The sequence below is a fragment of the Gorilla gorilla genome, chromosome 5, assembly GCF_029281585.2.
Source record: "Gorilla gorilla gorilla isolate KB3781 chromosome 5, NHGRI_mGorGor1-v2.1_pri, whole genome shotgun sequence".
Taxonomy (NCBI): Eukaryota; Metazoa; Chordata; class Mammalia; order Primates; family Hominidae; genus Gorilla; species Gorilla gorilla.
In genome coordinates, this window is record NC_073229.2 from 132,091,003 (window position 1) to 132,111,986 (window position 20,984).

General features: G+C 39.8%; 1 protein-coding gene and 1 pseudogene across 1 annotated transcript in view; one reads left to right on the forward strand and one right to left on the reverse strand.

The window, feature by feature from the left end:
• Positions 1-20,984, reverse strand: part of SEC63 (SEC63 homolog, protein translocation regulator) — an 83,859-nt gene that overhangs the window by 47,858 nt on the left and 15,017 nt on the right. The window contains exons 2-4 of the mRNA XM_031012102.3: positions 10,646-10,745; positions 6,078-6,192; positions 3,053-3,165 (exon numbers count right to left, since the gene is read on the reverse strand). Coding sequence (XP_030867962.1) covers positions 3,053-3,165; positions 6,078-6,192; positions 10,646-10,745 — 328 coding nt within the window. The remainder of the gene's footprint in view (positions 1-3,052; positions 3,166-6,077; positions 6,193-10,645; positions 10,746-20,984) is intronic.
• LOC115935100 (uncharacterized) lies at positions 11,318-11,412 on the forward strand (annotated as a pseudogene).

Sequence of the window (20,984 nt, forward strand, 5' to 3'; positions counted from 1 at the left end):
TATAGCTGCTACAGACACAGTGATACCTCTGATGGATCTGGGTAAAGTAAATTGAAAACCTTCTGGAAAGGATTCACTATTCTAAATGCCATTAAGAACATTTGTGATTCACAGGAAGAGGCCAAAATGTCAACATCAAGAGGAGTTTGGTAGAAGCTGATTTCCCTTTTTTTTTTTTTTTTGAGACAGAGTCTCACTCTGTCGCCCAGGCTGGAGTGCAATGGCACAATCTTGGCCCACCCCAACCTCCGCCTCCCGGGTTCAAGTGAGTCTCCTGCCTCAGCCTCTCAAGTAGCTGGGATTACAGGCATGCCCCACCACACCCGGCTAAGTTTGAATTTTTAGTAGAGATAGAGTTTTCTCCATGTTGGTCAGGCTGGTCTCAAACTCCTCACCTCAGGTGATCCACCTGCCTCGGCCTCCCAAAGTGCTGGGATTACAGGCATGAGCTACTGCGCCCAGCCAGAAGTTGATTTCAACCTTCATGGATGACTTGGAGCAGTTCAAGACTTCAGTAGAGAAAGTCACTACAGATGTGCTAGAAATAGCAGGAGAACTAAACAAGTGGAACCTGAAGATGTGACTGAATTGCTGCAATCTCACGATCGAACTTGAACAGATGAGTTGCTTCTTATAGTTGAGCAAAGTAGCTTCTTAAGATGGTACCTATTCCTGATGAAGATGCGGTGAACATTGTTGAAATGACAATACTACATAAACTTAGTTGATAAAGCAGTGGCAGAATGTGAGACGATTGACTCCAATTTTGAAAGAAGTTCTGGCTGAGCACGGTGGTTCACACCTGTAATCCCAGCATTTTGGGAGGCCAAGGCAGGCGGATCACAAGGTCAGGAAATCAAGACCATCCTGGCTAACGTGGTGAAACCCCATCTCTACTAAAAATATTAAAAATTAGCCGGGCATGGTGGCGGGTGCCTGTAGTCCCAGCTACTCGGGAGGCTGAGGCAGGAGAATGGCGTGAACCCAGGAGGCGGAAGTTGCAGTGAGCCAAGATCGCGCCACTCCACTCTAGCCTGGGCAACAGAGCGAGACTCCATCTCAAAAAAAAAAAAAAAAAAGAAAAGAAAAGAAAGAAGTTCTGTGCATAAAATACTACCAAATAGCATCACATGCTAGAGAAATCTTTCATGAAAAGAATTTAAATGATGTAGTCAATTTAATTGTCGTCTTATTTTAAGAAATTGTCGCAGCCAGCCCAACCTTCAGTAACCACTATCCTGATCAGTCAACAGCCATCAACATCAAGGCAAGACCCTCCACAAGCAAAAAGAATGTAATTTGTCAAAGGCTCAGATTACTAGCATTTTTTAGCCATACAGTATTTTAAAATTAAGGTATGTACATTGTTTTTTAAGACATAAGGCTGGCTGGGCACAGTGGCTCACGCCTGTAATCCCAACACTCTGGGAGGCCGAGGCGGGCGGATCACGACATCAGGAAATCGAGACCATCCTGGCTAACATGGTGAAACCCCATCTCTGCTAAAAATACAAAAAAAAATTAGCCGGGTGTGGTGGCGGGCACCTGTAGTCCCAGCTATTCGGGAGACTGAGGCAGGAGAATGTCGTGAACCCGGGAGGCAAAGCTTGCAGTGAGCCGCGATAGCGCCACTGCAGTCCAGCCTGGGCGAAAGAGCGAGACTCCGTCTCAAAAAAAAAAAAAAAAAAAAAAAAAGACATAAGGCTACTGCACACTTAATAGACTACGGTGTAGTATAAACAACTTTTATATGCAGTAGGAAACAAAAAAATTTGTGACTCACTTTATTGCAATATTTGCTTTATTGCAGGAGACTGGAACTGAACCTATAGTATCTCCAAAGTATGCTTGTATTTACTTACACGTTTAAAATGAGTTCACAAAATTATACATCACTGAGTCCTCAAAAGACAGACAATCTCATATTTCACTCTTTCATTCAATGTAAGAGCTGTGTGGGGATGTACTTATCAAGAGTCCTGAAGAATCTAGTTAAGTTTTATCTCTTGGAAGATTAATACCCAAGAGATCACTGCATCTAATGTTACATACTCTATTCTGCTTCCCAAAAGTGTGCACAAATGTTCCTCAAACTTTATAAATACACAGACATATGTGTGTGCATATAATGCATATGTGAATATATGTATCTCACAATAACAATGCACCTTACCTAAGGTATAAGACCAACAAGGAAAATTATTTGGAAGTTCTGAAAAGATTTGTGAAGACAGTTTCTGAGCAGTAAAAAAGGAGACCTTAAAAATCCACATCTCAACAAGTACAGTTGTTATTAACTAAGAATAATCTTGTGTGACGAAATTCTAAAAAGAAAAAGACACCAAAAATGAAGTACTTAAAAGTCCAAATTAAACTTGTCTTTAAATAGTTTAAATGAGATAAGCTACACATTGCCAAAATAAGAGAAACAGATCAAGCCTAAAAAAAAAAAAAAAAAAAAAAAACTAGAAATGGTAAGATCTAAGTATACCCTCCTCTAATCAAGATGCTAATAAAATAGCTCAATTAACTTATCATTCACCACTTAATTTAATCAAGTTTACATGGCAAAAATTACAGTTTAATTAAATTAAATTACCACATTAGTGCTGCTGTGTAGTCCCCTAAATGACAGACTCAACATGAAGTAAGCACTTGGAAAAAGTGTATGACAACTATTTTAATATTTTATTAAAACAGAAAACTATCCTTTTTTTTTTTTCTTTAGAGATGGAGTATTACTGTCATCAAAGTTGGGCTGCAGTGGCATGGTCACGGCTCACTGCAGCCTTGACCTCCCAGGCTCAAACAACGCTGCCACCTCAGCCTCCCAAGTAGCTAGGACTACAGGCACACACCACCACACAGGGTTAATTCTTTTATTTTTTGTAGAGATGGGGTCTTGGTATGTTGCCAGGGATGGTCTCAAACTCCTGGGCTCAAGCGATCCTCCTGCCTCAGCCTCCCAAAGTACTGGGATTACAGGCATGAGCCACTGCACCTGGCTTATCTGTACTATTCTTAAAAATTTGTAATGGATCCTGATACTTACGCAGCATAAGCTTTTGCTATCCTCATGAACATAACCTCATCACCTCCTTTATCCGGATGATATTTAAGTGACAGCAAACGATATTGTTTTTTAATTTCTGCTACTGTGGCTCCCTGGAAAAAAAAAACAAAAAACAAGCTTTCTGTTAGCAAAAATAAGCACAATTCTGTAAAGAAATAATTACTCCTATTTTGAACTTAAAATATGAACTACTCAGTATTTTGAGAAAGACAAAATCCATTTTTCATCCTATATATTTTTCCCATAAATTTCATCCCATATATTTTTAAATAAAAACACTTATATTGTCCAATATATGTATTTTATTGAGCACCTACTATGTGCCACATAGTAAACTAAGCACTGATAATTTGAAAGTGAAAACAGATGACACATTTACATAAGATAATACTGACATTTAAATATCAAAAAATAGGCCAGGCACAGCCTGTAATCCCAGCACTTTGGAGGCCAAGGTGGGCGGATCACCTGAGGTCAGGAGTTCAAGACCAGCTTGGCCAACATATAGTGAAACCCCAACTCTACTAAAAAATACAAAAATTAGCTGGGTGTGGTGATGCACGCCTGTAGTCCCAGCAACTTGGGAAGGTGAAGCAGGAGAATCACTTGAACTCAGGAGGTAGAGGCTGCGGTGAGCTGAGACTATGCCACTGCACTCCAGCCTAGCTGACAGAGTGAGACTTCGTCTCTCAAAAAATAAAGACAAAAATAAATAAATATCAAAAAATAATCACAATAAATTAAATCTGGCTCAAAGAATCCTCAAATCAAAGGTTAACTTTCTAAGGAATAATCTGAGGAACACCTGGTTTCAGCTGCTTGTCTATCAAGTTGACCTTAATGGTTTCTTAGTCTCGATTTCTATTAATAACTTTTTCACTGTTTTTTATTGCCCTTCTAATCTTAAAATCTCTCTTAATGACTATGATCAATGCAATAAGAAAAAATCACATGATATGTAAACTTTTCTTCTATAAAACAGAAAACTAGATGATACATACCCTCCTTAGTTTGTATTATATGAATGTCTGGATCAAGCCATCTACTGAGCAAAGACTCAAAGTAAAAGTAAGTGCCATGGGGGAGAAAATAGAAAGAGCACTAGATTGAGCTTGGCTACTAAGTAAGAAGCTTGGAACCCCAGACAAGACACAAATTTTCCAGGCCTCATTTTCTTTAAAAAAAAAAAAAAAATTAATTAATAGGGAGTACATATATATATTCAGGGCAACTTGAATATATGCTCCCAGGTTTAAAAAATTACATATTTTTATAAAAGGCTAGATGATCTCTATCATTAATTTCAGTTCTAACATTCTACTGATAAACGCAAAAGATTTTTTTTTTTGAGACAGGGTCTTGCTCCGTCGCCCAGGCTGGAGTGCAGTGGTGCAATCACAGCTCGCTGCAGCCTTGACTTCCCAAGTGGCTGGAACCACAGGAGTGTGTCACCACGTTCAGCTAATTGTGTTAGTCTTTTGTACAGATGAGGGTTTCCCTATGTTGCCCAGGCTGGTCTCAAACTCTTGGCCTCAAGCAATCCTCCTACCTCAGCCTCCCAAAGTACTGATATTATAGGCACGAGCCACTGAGGCTGGCCAAAAGACTAGTTTTCTATTTAGAACCCATTAATCAGGTTTAATCAAAAAATCACCTAAGGGGCACACTCAAGGTTAACCTAAATTTCTATGACAATGACATTAATGATACTAGTTTCACTTTAGTTTTAAGAGACAGGGTCTCACTCTGCTGCCCAGGCTAGAGTACAATGGTGCGGATCATGGCTCACTCATCTCAACCTTCTTGGCTCAAACTGTCCTCTCACTTTGGCCTCCCAAGTAGCTAGGACTATAGGTGTGTTGCTATCACACCCAGGTAATTTTTTTTTTTTTTTTGATACAGCCTGGGTGTCACTATGTTGCCCAAACTCCTGACCTCAAGCGATCCTCCCACCTTAGCTTCCCAAAGTGCTAGGATTACAGGTGTAAGCCACCGTTCCTGGCTGATATTAGTTCTTTCTAAGACCCCCAACCTAGATTTTACCACATTGCTTAAGTGTCAATGAATATAAGGTCATAAGATTTTTATCATTCAACTAACACAAATTATCCTCCCCGTTTTAACTTTGCATTAACCAATATTAAAGATCTCTCTTAAAAATATGCCTTTAGGCTGGGCACGGTGGCTCACGCCTGTAATCCCAGCACTTTGGGAGGCCAAGGCGGGTGGATCATGAGGTCGGGAGATCGAGACCATCCTGGCTAACATGGTGAAACCCCATCTCTACTAAAAATACAAAAAATTAGCCGGGCGTGATGGCGGGCGCCTGTAGTCCCAGCTACTTGGGAGGCTGAGGCAGGAGAATGGCATGAACCCGGGAGGCAGAGCTTGCAGTGAGCCGAGGTCGTGCCACTGCACTCCAGCCTGGGCAACAGAGCAAGACTCCATCTCAAAAAAAAAAAAGCCTTTAAAAAATGTTAACCGGCCGGGCGTGGTGGCTCACGCCTGTAATCCTAGCACTTTGGGAGGCCGAGGTGGGCAGATCACAAGGTCAGGAGATCGAGACCATCCTGGCTAACATGGTGAAACCCCGTTTCTACTAAAAATACAAAAAATTAGACAGGCGTGATGGCGGGCGCCTACCTGGGAGGCTGAGGCAGGAGAATGACGTGAACCCAGGAGGCGGAGCTTGCAGTGAGCCGAGATCACAACACTACACTCCAGCCTGGGCTACAGAGTGAGACTCTGTAAAAAAAAATGTTAACCTCTCCTCTCATCTTCAAATATTCTTATATTTTAGCAATTGAAAACCAATTATTAATAACATAACAATCAACAGTTATAGCTTAAATTATAATAACAGAGGATTAGACATCTTACTTTAATAAACAAACTGACCAAAGTCTGATTTCTACAGGAATAGACAATTTCTTTTAGAATGAGAACCTATAGCATTTTCATGGGATCATTAAACTAATGTGCATTATATAAAAATACTACTTACAGGATCCAAATTTAATACTTCATAAGGATTGTATTCTTGGTATTCTCGGTCTGTTTTGGAAACTTTATATGCAAGGAATAAGAACAATGCCCATCCTGCAAGCAGAACTATTTTCCTGTTTAGGAAAAAGGTAAGTGAATCATAAACAGATACATCTGCATAGAGTCTAAAGATATTATGGCAAGGTCAAGGCAAAAACTCTACAGTAGTACCATATCACTATGCTACTGACTCAAATTCTACAATCACTGGGTTACAAACTCCTGTTACAGCAAGGACAGTGTCTTTTTTACCTCTGCATTCTTTATAATCTAGTACAGTGTCTACTATGTCATAGATTTTCTCAGTTACTATTTGCACAATTTTAAATACAGAAGTGAATTCAACTTATTAACTTACTGGACGCATTAAATTAGATCAAAATATATAAATACTAAGTAAACCATTTAATGTAAAAAAGAATTGCTCTGACCCAGCAATTACACTTTTATTAAGATAAACTAGGAAAAACAATTGGTGAATTGTGCAAAAATAAATACATAGCCTTGTTTATAGTAGTAAAACTTTGGAAACAACCTAAATTTCCGCTCACAGGAACTGATTAAATAAACTATTTACAAAGAAATAATTAAATAAACCATGATACAGCCACACAATGCAACATTTTGTAGCCAATAAATAGTTATAGAAGGATGTTCATAATCAGTTAAAATAAAGATATAAAAGAACATATCATTTGAAAATAAACTAATTTCTGCTCCCTCCAATGTGTTCTAGTGAGTAAAATTATGTAAAAGATTAATATTACCAGCACTGGAGAGGTTAAAGAAAAAGAGAAACTCCCATACACTATACACTCTAAAGTAATATCTGGCAATAAGGTATTAAAAGCCCTAAGAAATACATACCGTTTTTCTATCAAACCATTTCACTTCAAATAATTTGGAAAGAATAAGTCTAAAACGGCAGTCACAGATGTAAATAAGAGAAAGTATTTCACTGTAGAAATGTACCATTAGTTCATTTGTACATTTGATTAACTTTTTTTTTTAGACGGAGTCTCGCTCTGTTGCCCAGGCTGGAGTGCAATGGCACGATCTTGGCTCACAGCAATTTCAGCCTCCTGAGTAGCTGAAACTACAAGCACACGCCACCACACCCGGCTAATTTTTGTATTTTTAGTAGAGATGGGGTTTCACCATGTTGGCCAGGCTGGTCTCAAACTCCTGACCTCAAGTGATCCGCTAGCCTCAGCCTCCCAAAGTGCTGGAATTACAGGGGTGAGCGACTGCGCCCAGCCTCTACGGTGAAATACTTTCTGGCTACTAAAAATATTTGCTGTGGATGACTATCTATCTTATATTGTTAAATTTACAAAATAGCTTTCAAAACTCTATGTGTATAAAAGTTTTATTATAAATAAGTGCATAAAGTAATTATCTTAATAATAACTAGCTTTAGGTGATGAATGACTTTCATTTCTTATACCCTTTGTATGACAATTTGTTACACTGAGCAAGAACTGTTAGACAAAGACATCAAATGAATCTTAAGAGGCCAAATTAAACAAAATTGGAATGATCTGTTTTTAAATCATGATCATGGCTCACTGCAGCCTCGACCTCCCAGGCTCAAGCAATCCTCCCACCTCAGCCTCCCAAAGCACTGGAATTAAGGCATGAGCCACCGTGGCCAGCCTACAACAGCAAACTTTTTTTTAACACTTTTTAAACCCAAAATTTGGTAATAGCCTCAATATGCTAAAAACAAAACAAAACAAAAATTGAAAATATGCTTTATTCCCACAAGAATTAACTCCCCTTTTGTTTTCCCAACTCATCCAAAAGGCTAACAAACAAAGCTCACAAAACAAAGATAAAATGAAATTGGTAACCAAAAAAGCAAGATTTAAAACCAAGCAAGGCAAAAGGAACAAAACACCTAGGATATGCTAAACCGTATGTTTTACATGGAGCATCCAGTTCTCCAAGCCAAGGAATGAGAAGAGGAAAGGAGAAGCTCATAACAGAATCCAAAGGCTGATGAAAATTACCACAACCAATAAAGCCATGCTCTACAGTTTCCTGAGAGCCAAAGCAAAGATAGAAACATAACGGATCACATCATGCTCTGTGCTCAATTTTTTTAAAAAACCTGTTTGGTTCCTCTGAAAAGATAAGCGTTTTCCCCATACTTGGCTTCAGTAATTAACTTCAAGTGTCATCTTTTTTTCTGGGTGGGGAACGGAGTCTTACTCTGTCACCCAGGCTGGAGTGCAGTGGCACAATCTCGGCTCACTGCAACCTCCGCCTCCTGGGCTCAAGCAATTCTCCTGCCTCAGCCTCCCGAGTAGCTGGGACCACAGGCACGCACCACCATGCCTGGCTAATTTTTTGTATTTTTTTAGTAGAGACAGGGTTTCACCATGTTGGCCAGGCTGGTCTCCAACTCCTGACCTCAGGTGATCCGCCCACCTCGGCCTCCCAAAGTGCTCAGATTACAGGCATGAGCCACCACGCCCAGCCTGAAGAGTCATCTTTAGAAGCAAATTCCAAAAATTACATGCCTTAGTTTCGCAGATGTGTCAGAAAAGAAGCATTACACAACAATTGTTTAACTTTGAAAGAATGCTTCAAGATTAAGTAGTAAAAGTTTTAATGGTTTATGACCTTATCTAAATTGTTACCAGTATATATTTAATTCTTCCTTACCTAAACTCCCTTAATCTGTACTTTAATTAAATCACTTTATTAATCACTAAAAGAGCTTCATAAAAGTTCTTTTCCTTGAAAACTGAGGTTCAGATACCCACAAAGTGTTGAACAAAGCCAGACAAGAGACTGGGAGGCCAAAAATACATGTGTCCCTTGGTATCCTCAGGGGACTGGTTCCAGGACCCCCACAGATACTAAAATCCATGGACGCTCAAGTCCGCAGTATAAAATGATGTAGTATTTGCATATAACCTATATACATCCTCCCATGTACATTAGATCATCTCTAAATTACTGATATTACCTAATACAATACACACTGTGGAAACAGTTATTACACTGTATTTTCATTTATACTTTTAATTGTTGTATTGTTATTTTTATTGCTTTTTTCCCCCAAATATTTTCGATTCACAGTTGGGTGAATCTTCCCACTTGGAACCTGCAGATATGGTGGGGAGGGGGGGATTGTTTTCTGTCTTGCTGCTTTAGGAAAATTTAATTTAAAATGAGAACCAACAGTAAAGAATAAACAGTGAAGAGAAAATTACTCTTTTCAAGACTAACTTTGCCTTTAGTTTCACATCATTAAAAAACTCTTAACACCAAAGATAGAATTTCCCTCCTCCTACAAAGAAACTAAACTGGGTGGCTCATGCCTGTGATCCTACCACTTTTGGAGGCTGAGGCAGGCAGACCATTTGAGCCCAAGAGTTCAAGACCAGCCTGGGGAACATGGTGAAACCCCATCCCTACAAAAAATACAAAAAAAAAAAAAATTAACCAGGTGTAGTGGCACGCACCTGTACTCCCACCTACTCAGGAGGCTGAGGTGGGAGGATGCCTGAGCCCAAGGAGGCTGAGGCTGCAGTGAGCCAAGACAGTGCCACTGCACTCCAGCCTGGGCAACAGAGCAAGACTCTGTCTCAAAAAAAAAAAAAAAAGAAAAGAAAAATAAACTAAATTAGGTAAAGTCAAGCCTTACAAAGAAAAACTAAACCCCCTGAAATTATGCTGAAAAAAACTATCATTTAAACCAAGATTTCTAAATAACTGTTTCTACTCTCACTAATTTATTTTGCTACATCTTCTCTTCCAATCTACTGGATAAATGTAGGTAATTCACAAGACATAGTAGTCCAATAACGGTAACTCTCTCACCTCCTGTCAGTTTCATCTATTACCTCTAAACTGATGACGCAGGATAAATGTCCAAAGCCTTGTGTTTAACCAGTACACCCCATAGCCTCACAGGATTAAACTGGTCTGCTGTAACTAAACATGTTAATGGCCTGTTTAAAATAAAGGGTGATTAGGTCCCTGATCCAACACTTCTAACTACATTACTTTGGTCAAGTTATGTCATCATTCTTAGCCTTAGTTTCCTCATCTGAGAAAATGCAAAACCATCTACTTTGAAGTTAATACAGAATTAAATTAGATAACACATAAAGCCCTAGCACAGATTCTAGCATACAGTATGTGCTCAATAAACTTTAATTATCACCATGAAATGCTAACTTGTTCACGTCACCTCTCCACTTCTGAAATCTTTTAAAGATTCCCCCATAGTCTTTAAGATAAAATTCAAATCCTGGCACAAGGTGCACAAGGTCCCTCAAGATATGACTTATCTCTTTCTACCCCCAACCTCCAGCAACAGTACACTCTCCTTCCTTTGAACTTCTAAACCAATCTGTTCAGACTGTTCCCACATTTTCTCCTATCTTACCCTTACTATAGATTACAATTTCTTTACAGACACAATGACTTATTCATCATTACACGTATATGTTGTATGACCTAGCAAAGAGTAAGCATTAAGTAGGTTTTTTCTTGAAATCCATTACTTACTTTACTGTAGGAATAATATTTGGCTGGGGTTTTAATAACCGTAAACGATACCACATACACCTTCCATATACTTTTCTGATATTCTTTAATCGAATTTGCTCTGTCAAGAAAGAAAAATAAGATGAATTAAAAACCATTTTTCACAGTGAAGGTAAAACCAGCTAACTGGTTAACTAACCTTCATTACCACGCTAATAGTTTAATGGAACATGAAATTACTGCCTATTCAAATAGCCTTTAAAAAACTTACAAGATAGGTTAAATTGTCTGCCATTTAGAACAAACAACCTATCTAGAAAACTTCATTCAACTACCAAGTGACCATTTTGGAAATGAGACTTAATGAAAACGCAAAAACTGACTTGCACCCAAAATATTTAGTCAGATATAATCAGTAATTTCTGGGAAATTCTCTCCCTCTTTCCCCTCTGCTATAGAAGGAACAAGAAGTATAAAATAGTTAAAACATGGTTTATTAAGGAAGCTAAGCAGAAATAATACTCTTCAAACACAAAAATAAATGCCTATCAAAATGTCTTCTAATCAACAAAGTTTAGATCTCATCTATTTAAGATATAAAACTAGTAAGATTTAGAGCTGTAACATAAAATCAACTTGCAGTTAAAACAAAGGTAGAGTGCTTGCTTCAGCAGCACATACACTAAAACCGGAGCAGGACATACGCTAAAACCGGAACAATACAGAGAAGATTAGCATGGCCCTCACCCAAAGATGACACGCAAATTTGCGAAGTATTCTTTTTTTTTTTTTTTTTTTTATAGAAACTGGGTCTTGCTATGTTGCCAAGGCTGGTCTGAAACTCCTGGCCTCAAGCACTCCTGCCTCAGAGCACCCCCGTCCCCAAAAAAAGCACCATTTAAAAATTTTATTTAAAAAAAAAAGGGGGCCGGGCATGGTGGCTCACGCCTGTAATCCCCGCACTTTGGGAGGCTGAGGCGGGCAGATCACCTGAGGTCAGGAGTTCGAGACCAGCCTCAACATGGAGAAACCCTGTCTCTACCAAAAATACAAAATTAGCCGGGCGTGGTGGTGCATGCCTGTAATCCCAGCTACTCGGGAGGCTGAGGCAGGAGAACCGCTTGAACCTGGGAGGCGGAGGTTGCAGTGAGCCGAGATCACGCCATTGCACTCCAGCCTAGGCAACAAGAGTGAAACTCTGTCTCAAAAAAAAAAAAAAAAAAAAAAAAGGAGAGTAAAATTCAGTATCACAAATTCTAATTATTTTGTGTTAAGTTGGAAAAGTCTCCTAAACCCGTAAAACTTAGGTTTATGGGGTCAGGCACCGTGGCTCACCTCTATAATCCCAGCACTTTGGGAGGCTGAGGCAGGCAGATCACCTGAGGTCAGAAGTTAAAGACCAACTTGGCCAACATGGCAAAACCCCATCTCTACTAAAAATACAAAAATTAGCCAGGCATGGTGGTGCACGCCTGTAGTCCCAGCTACTCAGGAGGCTGAGGCACAAGAATCACTTGAACCCAGGAGGCAGAGGTTGCAGTGAGCTGAGATCCCTCCAGCCTGGGCAACAGAATAAAACTCCATCTCAAAGCAAACAAACAAAAAGAACTTAAGTTTATATAAGAGTTGTGACAAAAGCTATTATTTTAAGGCTGGGTGCAGTGGCTCACGCCTGTAATCCCAGCACTTTGGGAGGCTGAGGCAGGCGGATCACGAGGTCAGGAATTCGAGACCAGCCAGTTCAAGACCAGCCTGGCCAACATGGTGAAACTCCATCTCTACTAAAAATACAAAATTAGCCAGGTGTGGTGGCGCGTGCCTGTAATCCCAGTTACTCAGGAGGCTGAGGCAGGAGAATCAGTTGAACCTGTGAGGCGAAGGTCGCAGTGAGCCAAGATCACGCCATTGCACTCCAGCCTGGGCAACAAGAATGAAATTCCATCTCAACAACAACAACAACAAAAAAGCTATTATTTTAATCCTCATGAAAAACTTGCAGTTCAATTAAAAAGAAATTAAGCCCAAGCAAAAATAGTATGTATTGTTTTACTAAATTCACCCCAAGCACTTGGACTGAAAGACTCTCCCAAGTTTTAAAAAAAAAAAAAATGTATTGGGAGGCCGAGGCAGGCGGATCATGAGGTCAGGAGATAGAGACCATCCTAGCTAACACGGTGAAACCCTCTCTCTACTAAAAAGACAAATAATTAGCCAGGCGTGGTGGCACGTGCCTGTAGTCCCAGCTACTCGGGAGGCTGAGGCAGCAGAATCACTTGAATCCGGGAGGCAGGTTGCAGTGAGCCGAGATCACGCCACTGCACTCCAGCCTGGGTGACAAAGCAAGACTCCATCTCAAAAAAAAAAAAAATCAAGTTTTGAAATAAAAATCTGCCTTTTTAAGAAGATGGCACCAAAAACAAAGGAGGAAGCCCTTACCCACCCCAAAGCCAAAGTCAAAGCAAAGGCTTTGAAGAACAAGAAGGCAGTGCTGAAAGGCATCCACAACCACACAAAATTTAAGACTGGCCACCCACCTTCCAGTGGCCTAAGACAATGCAGCTCCAAAGGCAGTTCAAATGTCCTAGGAAGAACACCCCCACAAAAAACAAGCTTTATCATTATGCCATTATCAAGTTCCCCTTGACCACTAAGTCAGCCATGAAGAAGACACAACCACATTTGTGTTTACTATGGATGTCAAGGCCAACCAGATCAAACAGGCTGTGAAGAAGCTCTATGACACTGGCATGGCCAAGGTAAACATACTCATCAGGTCTGATGGACAGAAGAAGGTGTATGTTCAACTGGCTCGTAACTTAACGATGTTTTGAATGCTGCCAACACAATTGAGATGATCCAAAATGAGTCCAGCTGGCTAATTATAATTTTTTTTTACCATATTAAAAAAAAATCTGCAAAACTGCAGTTCTTAAATGAGGTAACAGGTAAGTAAAAGGACTTGGCAGATAGAAGGTTCCAAAACCACCAGGTAAGAAGTCCAACTACCTTGTTACCACCATGCTTAGATGAAGTCATCCACATGGGAGGACTACCCAGCAAGAAGTACCAAAACCAAGTATCAGGAAGAGGGAGAGATCCATGTAGGGGAGAGTATAGTAGCAGAAAAGGAGACTGATAATATGCAGAGGAACTGATTGAATAAGTTAATATATTAAAGATACCTGGAGTCAGTTTTCCACTGTCAAGAAAAAGGAGTGAAAAAATAGAAAACAAGAATGAACCCTGTACTGTTGGACTGGAATTAAAAATATCACTATGAATGAATGTCTTTTAATAAAGAAATAGAAATGCAGTTCTAAATACATATATACATACTCCCTAGCTCTGTCTACTAAGTGGGCCTAGGAACAGAAAAATCCTAGTAGCAATGAGCACATCTAGCATGCAGATCTTGGCTTCTAAATACCATTCTCCACTAACAGGAACCAGGAATCCAAGTATCCTCCCACAAAATACTAATTACAAAGGGGAAACGAATGACTTTGCGGTGGGGTAGGCTGAATAACTGTTCCCCAAGATGTCCACATCTTAATACCTGGAACCAGTAAATATACCATCTCGAATGACAAAAGGGACTTTACAGATATGACTAAGTTAAGGATCTTGAAATAGGGAGATTATCATAGGAGGACCATAATCACAGGGGTACTTTTGAGAGGGAGGCAGAAGGGTCAAAGACAGATGGTAATGTGACAATGGAAGCAGATGCTGGACTAATGCCCTTTTTAAAGATGAAGGAAGGGCCACAAGCTAAAAAAATACAGGCTATCTACAGAAGCTGGAAAAGGCAAGAAAACAGATTCTACCCTAGAGCCTCCAGAAGGAAGAAGCCCTGCCAACATCATGACTTTGGCCCAAAGAAACTGATTTTGGACTTCTGGCCTCCAGAATTATTAAGAGAACAAATTTGTGCTGTTTTAAACCAATGAGTTTGTAGTAATTTGTTACAGCAGCAACAGGAAACAAATATAAAACACCTAAACAGACACCACCTCAATCAAGTGATCAGTGAGCATCGCCAGAAAAAAAGACAACCTAAAATCATATGCCACCTGACAGCATACAAGAACACAGAATCAGTTTTGTGAAATTCCTGCCTAAGATACACAACCTGACTCTAATAATGAGAAAACACTGTACAACCCAAATTCAAATCCATTTTACTAAATAACTGGTCTCTAATCTTTAAAGCAGAGGGAAAAGTGAATAACTACTTCAGACTAAAGGAGACTAAAGAAACACATCAATTAAATGTTATGTGATTCTAAATTGGATATTTTGCTATAAAGAACATCACTGAGAAAGTGACAAAACCCAAATGGAGTCAGACGATGAGATGGCGGTAATGTTAATTTTCTGATTTTCATGGTTTAGAGAACACTTTTGAAAATACCACTGGTGATTTTTAAATATGTATTTTATTAAATTAAGCCTCTACAGTATCCCACTTTCAAGTATAAAATCAAGGAAACATTTGATGAGGTTTTATAAGAACAATGCTGAAGTCTCTTTATGAAGCAGGCAGTTTGATCTATTCAAAGGTATGATGTTCTACTGTTCCTGGCCAAGAGAAAGTACATATGGTTTTCAGCCCCTTCCTTATTCTTGGGGGCCACACAATGTGTGCATGGACCTTGTATGCCCCACTCTTCCAACCTAAAAATTAAATCTTAACCTTTTAGGAGACTATTTCAATCAATCAGTAAGTACCACAGGCCACAGTTTACACATTAACATAGTAGCAGTTAGATTTCCAGCAAAACTAAATATTCATGGTACACATTCCAAATCTCTGTATGAATGACCTCAAGTCAAAGTAACTATTATGAGTCAAGTTCTTCCAGACAGTTTTTTAATAAGACACTTAACAGAATAAAATGAAGTTCACTTATAAACTTCTTGCTTATTGAATTACTATTTTCATGGGCACTAAAAATTATGTTAGGAGTATCCTTAACTTGTATTATTTTTAAAGAAATTATCCACATTTATAGAAACAGGAAATCCTAAGATCATAAAACAATATAAATAATGTGTCATAATTGCTGTCAGCAGCCGAACTTTATATAGTAAAGCTGCAGGGATAATCTAGATTTGGGTTATGGCTGTGCTTCATAAATCACATAGTGCCTTTGCTAAAACAGTCACTCTGTCCATGCTGCATGATCTGCCAGTCAGTAGTATTACTGAGTGAACTCTTAGCAACATAATCATAGAACCCAAAGAGGTGAAGGAATGTTAGCCAGATCTAAAGTCTTCAAACCTGTTTGCCTGCTTACCACATAGTATCCAACAGTTTTTCAACCCTTGTCTCCTTCCCTCCTTCCTCCCTCTACTAGACCCCAGTGGCAATTGTTGCCATCACTATGTCCATGTGTGCCCAATGTTTAGCTCCCACTTGTAAGTCAGAACATGCAGTATTTGGTTTTCTGTTTCTGCATTAATTCACTTAGAATAATACCCTCCAGCTGCATTTATGTGCTATAAAGGACATTATTTCATTCTTTTTAATGGCTGTGTAGTATTCTACAGTGTATATGTACCACATTTTTTTTTTTTTTTTTTGAGACAGAGTTTTGCTCGTTGCCCAGGCTGGAGTGCAATGGCGCAATCTCAGCTCACTGCAACCTCCACCTCCCGGGTTCAAGTGATTCTCCTGCCTCAGCCTCTCAAGTAGCTGGGATTACGGGCATGCGCCACCACACTCGGCTGGCTAATTTTGAATTTTTAGTAGAGATAGGGTTTCTCCATGTTGGTCAGGCTGGTCTCGAACTCCTGACCTCAGGTGATCCACCTGCCTCGGCCTCCCAAAGTGCTGGGATTACAGGCATGAGCCACCACGCCCAGCCACTACATTTTCTTTATCCAGTCCGCTATTGATAGACACCTGGGTTGGTACCATGTCTTTGCTATTGTGAGCAGTGCTGCAATGAACATGGGTGCACGTCTTTTTGGCAGAACAATTTATTTTCTTTTAGATATACACTCAGTAATGGGATTGCTGGGTCAAATCACAATTCTCAGTTCTTTGAGAAATCTGCAAACTGCTTTCCACAGTGGCTGAACTAGTTTACATTCCCACCAGCAGCGTATAAGTGTTTCCTTTTCCCTGTAGCCTCCCTAGCTTCTGTTTTTTGACTTTTTTATAATAGCCATTCTGACTGGTATGAGATGATCTCTGTGGTTTTGATTTGCATTTTTCTGATTAGTGATGTTGAGCATTTTTCATGTTTCTTGGCCACTTAAAAAAAAATTTCTTCTTTTAAGAAATGTTCATGACTTTTGCCCACTTTTTAATGGGGATATTTTTTGCTTGTTGAGTTGTTTAAGTTCCTTATACATTCTGGATTAGACCTTTGTTGGATGCATAATTTGTAAATATTTTCTCTTATTCTGTAGGTTGTCTGTTTACTCTGTTGATAGTTTCTTTTGCTGTGCAGAATCTTTTAGTTTAATTAGATCCATTTGTCAATTCTTGCTTTTGCTGCAACTGTAAAGCTGATATTTTAAAATAATTCCATCTCTTTTAAATGCATCCAAAGAAAGCTAAAAACCACAGCAATTTCATACCCATCATCATCCGTTTACAAAAATGTATGAAAAGTCCTTCATTCTACTTCTCCCACATAATATTATCCTAATTTAATATATTTCATCCTGGTGAGTTAATTTTTTTTTTTTTTTTTTTTTTTTTGAGACAGGGTCTTGCTCTGTCACCAGGCTAGATAGACTACAGTGGTGCCATCACGGTTCACTGCATCCTCAACCTTCCAGGCTCAAGTGATCCTCTCACCTCAGCCTCTGGAGTTAGCTGGGACTACAGGAAGATGCCACTATGCCTGGCTAACTTTTTTTCATAGAGACAAGGAGGTCTATGTTGCCCAGGCTGGTTTCAAACTCCTGGGCTCAAGCAATCCTCCCTCCGCAGCCTCCCAAAGTGCTAGGATTACAGTTGTGAGACACCACATCTGGCCCCAGTAAGTCACTTCTTTTTTTTTTTTTATTTTTTTTAGACAGAGTCTCACTCTGTCGCCCAGGCTGGAGTGCAATGGCGTGATCTCAGCTCACTGCAACCTCCACCTCCCAGGTTCAAGCAATGCCTCAGCCTCCCGAGTAGCTGGGATTACAGGCATGCACCACCACACCCAGCTAATTTTGTATTTTTAGTAGAGATGGGGTTTCCGCCATGTTGGCCAGACTGGTCTCAAACTCCTGACCTCAAATTCCACCCACCTTGGCCTCCCAAAGTGCTGGGATTACAGGCATGAGCCACTGCCCAGCTAGTCCCAGTAAATCCTTTCTTATAATACCAAAATATGCTTCTTAAAATTATTTTTTTAATTCCCTGTGACTATAAAGTTTTTCCCAATTTTTTTGTTTTGAAAATATTCAAGTCATCATAAAAGTTGAAAGAATATTACAATGGCCGGGCACAGTAGCTCATGCCTTTAATCTCAGCACTTTAGGAGGCTGAGGCAGGAGGATCACTTGAGCTCAGGGGTGCAAGTCTAGCCTGGGCAACACAGGGAGACCTTGTCCCTACAAAAACTTTAAAAATTACCTGGGAGTGGTGGTACACGCCTACAGTCCCAGGTATTCAGGAGGCTGAGGCAGGATGATCACTGGAGCCCAGCAGTTCGAGGCTGTAGTGAGCCATGATCACATCACTGCAGTTCAGCCTGGCAATGGCATGAGACGGTGTCTCAAAGAAAAAAAAACAACTAAAACTTATTTTTGAAAACAAAAAGTACACTTCTGCCAGTATGGCTCAATCTTTTCCAAAACAGCTTTACCTAAAGCTGCAGATTAGCTTATTCGATGTATAGAAAACATATACCATGTAACCTAATTGGCAAAGGCAGTTTTCATTATTAAACTAACCAACCAAATTGAACTATCAAAAAAAGGCTCATGCCTGTAATCCCAGCACTTTGGGAGGCCGAGGCAGACGGATCGCGTGAGGTCAGGAGTTCAAGACCAGCCTGGCCAACATGGCAAAACCCCATCTCTACGAAAAATACAAAAATTAGCCAGGTGTGGGTGGTGAGCACCTGTTACTGGGGATGCTGAAGCAGGAGAACCGCTTGAACCTAGGAGGCAGAGGCTGTAGTGAGCCAAGATCACGCCACTGCACTCCAGCCCCGGTGAAAGTACAAGATTGTCTCAAAAACTAAAAAATAGTTAAAAATAAAAATAATTTTAAAAAAAAAATTTAAAAACAATCTTTCCTTCAACCGTGGTTTCTTTGCCAGAATGTTTCAGAATATAAAAGGCATGAAAGTAACTTGGAAGTGAAAAATTGGGAAACACTGCTCTAGACGACCAAAAATAAAAGTCATCCAGTAATCTTAATCATTATGCTCTTAACTTGAATCTGAATAGTTAGCCATATGTCTCATTCCCAAGGCCAGTTCAGAACCATTTGGATTTGGAATATAGGCTTCATTAGATTACATATTGTTCACCATCACCACCACCCAGGATACACAATTACAGATTACCTAAATCAGAAGGGTTACAGAAACGTGGGCCCTACTTACACCTATCCACTACACATACTCTGGCAATGGAGGAGGGAACCTAGAAGGCAACTGAAAATGTTCTTGAACTAAAAAAAAAAAAAACAAACACTGGATCACAGCAGAACCACCCCTCTACCACCAAAGTTCACAATTCTCAGGAATGCCTGAACAATCTAAGTGCAAACCAATACAAACCAAGTAGTTCAAATAAATCAAGAGCTTTGTCTTCCTTAAGCAGGTACTTGACAGCAGCATACAATTATATCATATACTATCTCTTTTTCTTTTCCTTTTATGGTACTGAAATAAGTACTACAGAGCAGGGCTTTTCAACATCAGCACTACTGACATTTTGGACTATACAATTCTTATAATTCAATGTTTCTGTGCATTTTAGGATGTTTAGCAGCATCGTGATCTCTACCCACTAGATGCCAGGAACAGCTCCCCAGTGGAGACCAAAAAAAATCTTCAGAAATTCACAAATGTCCTCTGGGACACAAAATTGCCCCTGATTTAAAGTGCGCGCACACATACACACACACACACAGGCACACACACACAGCTACAGATGGTACATGAAAAGCAAGTTAAACGATATGACCTACATATCAGGAACACAGGGAAAAGAAAGATAGGAAAGGTTGGCAGAATAAATGGATGAAAACGCAACAATTGTCTTTTCCCATTCCCTTAAAAGTATTCTTAAAAAAAAAAAAAAGACTCGCTGCAGTATCTTTGAGTACTTACCTGGGAGGAGGGGAGGGAAGAAGGGAGAGGAGGACCTGGGAAGCTTCATTATTAATTTACTAACCACCCTGTTAGCTCTGTCCTCCTATTTTTCTTTTAATCTTAATCTTATAGTGATAATCCATAGCCTAAGTAAAAGGTTAACCAAAAACAGGTAAAACAAAGAGAAAGTGGAAGAGAAACTCAAGTACTAGGAAAGTAAATAAATGCTAGCTAAGAAGGAAAGGCAACTTAACACACAAGGATGTATGTCCCACCAGAACTTTAAACACCACATACCCCAAAGTAATAACAATTCATTGAGCTGAAAGGGCCTCTGGAGATAAGTGCAGAGTGTGTCTTGCTCAAGATCGCAATGCTAGCCAGAGATTGTTTTAATAAGATTTTCGGTGTTAATACAAATTCATAAAGAAAATTTGAGGCTGGGCAACATAGCAAGACCTCATCACTACAAAAAAAATTAAAAATTAGCCGGGTGTGGTGGCACATACACCCATAGTCCAGCTACCCACACACACCCATAGTCCAGCTACATAGTCCTACTACTTAGAAGCTTCCTCAAGAAGGCAGAGGAATCAGCTCCTTGAGCCCAGGAGATCCAGGCTGCAATGAGCCATGACTGTGCCACTATCCACAGCCTTGGGAAACAGAGTGAGACCGTGTCTCAAAAAAAAAAAGAAGGAAAAAGAAAGAAAATTTGGCATACAGTGGAAGAAAAAAATCCACCAATCCAACACCCAGATAGTAATCATTAATACCATTGTAGTATGTTTCCTTTTTAGTTCTATTTAGGAAAATATCTGGAAAAGGCAAAGGAGATAGGAGAGTTGGCGAGGTTGAACGTACACCCTCAGAAGAGAAACAGCTCTGTGAAGAAGGAAGCTCCAGCAACTGACTTCCCAAGGAATGAGCTTCACTCAATTAGAGGGCTGCCCTGCTGCTTCAATCAGGGCCTGTAAGGGCCCTTTTGCAGTGTTGACGATACCTGGTGCTTATCTCCACTGCAGTAGCTGCCCAAGTGAGCTTCTCAAAGAGAAAAACGGGACACATAAAAGCCCACTTAAGGA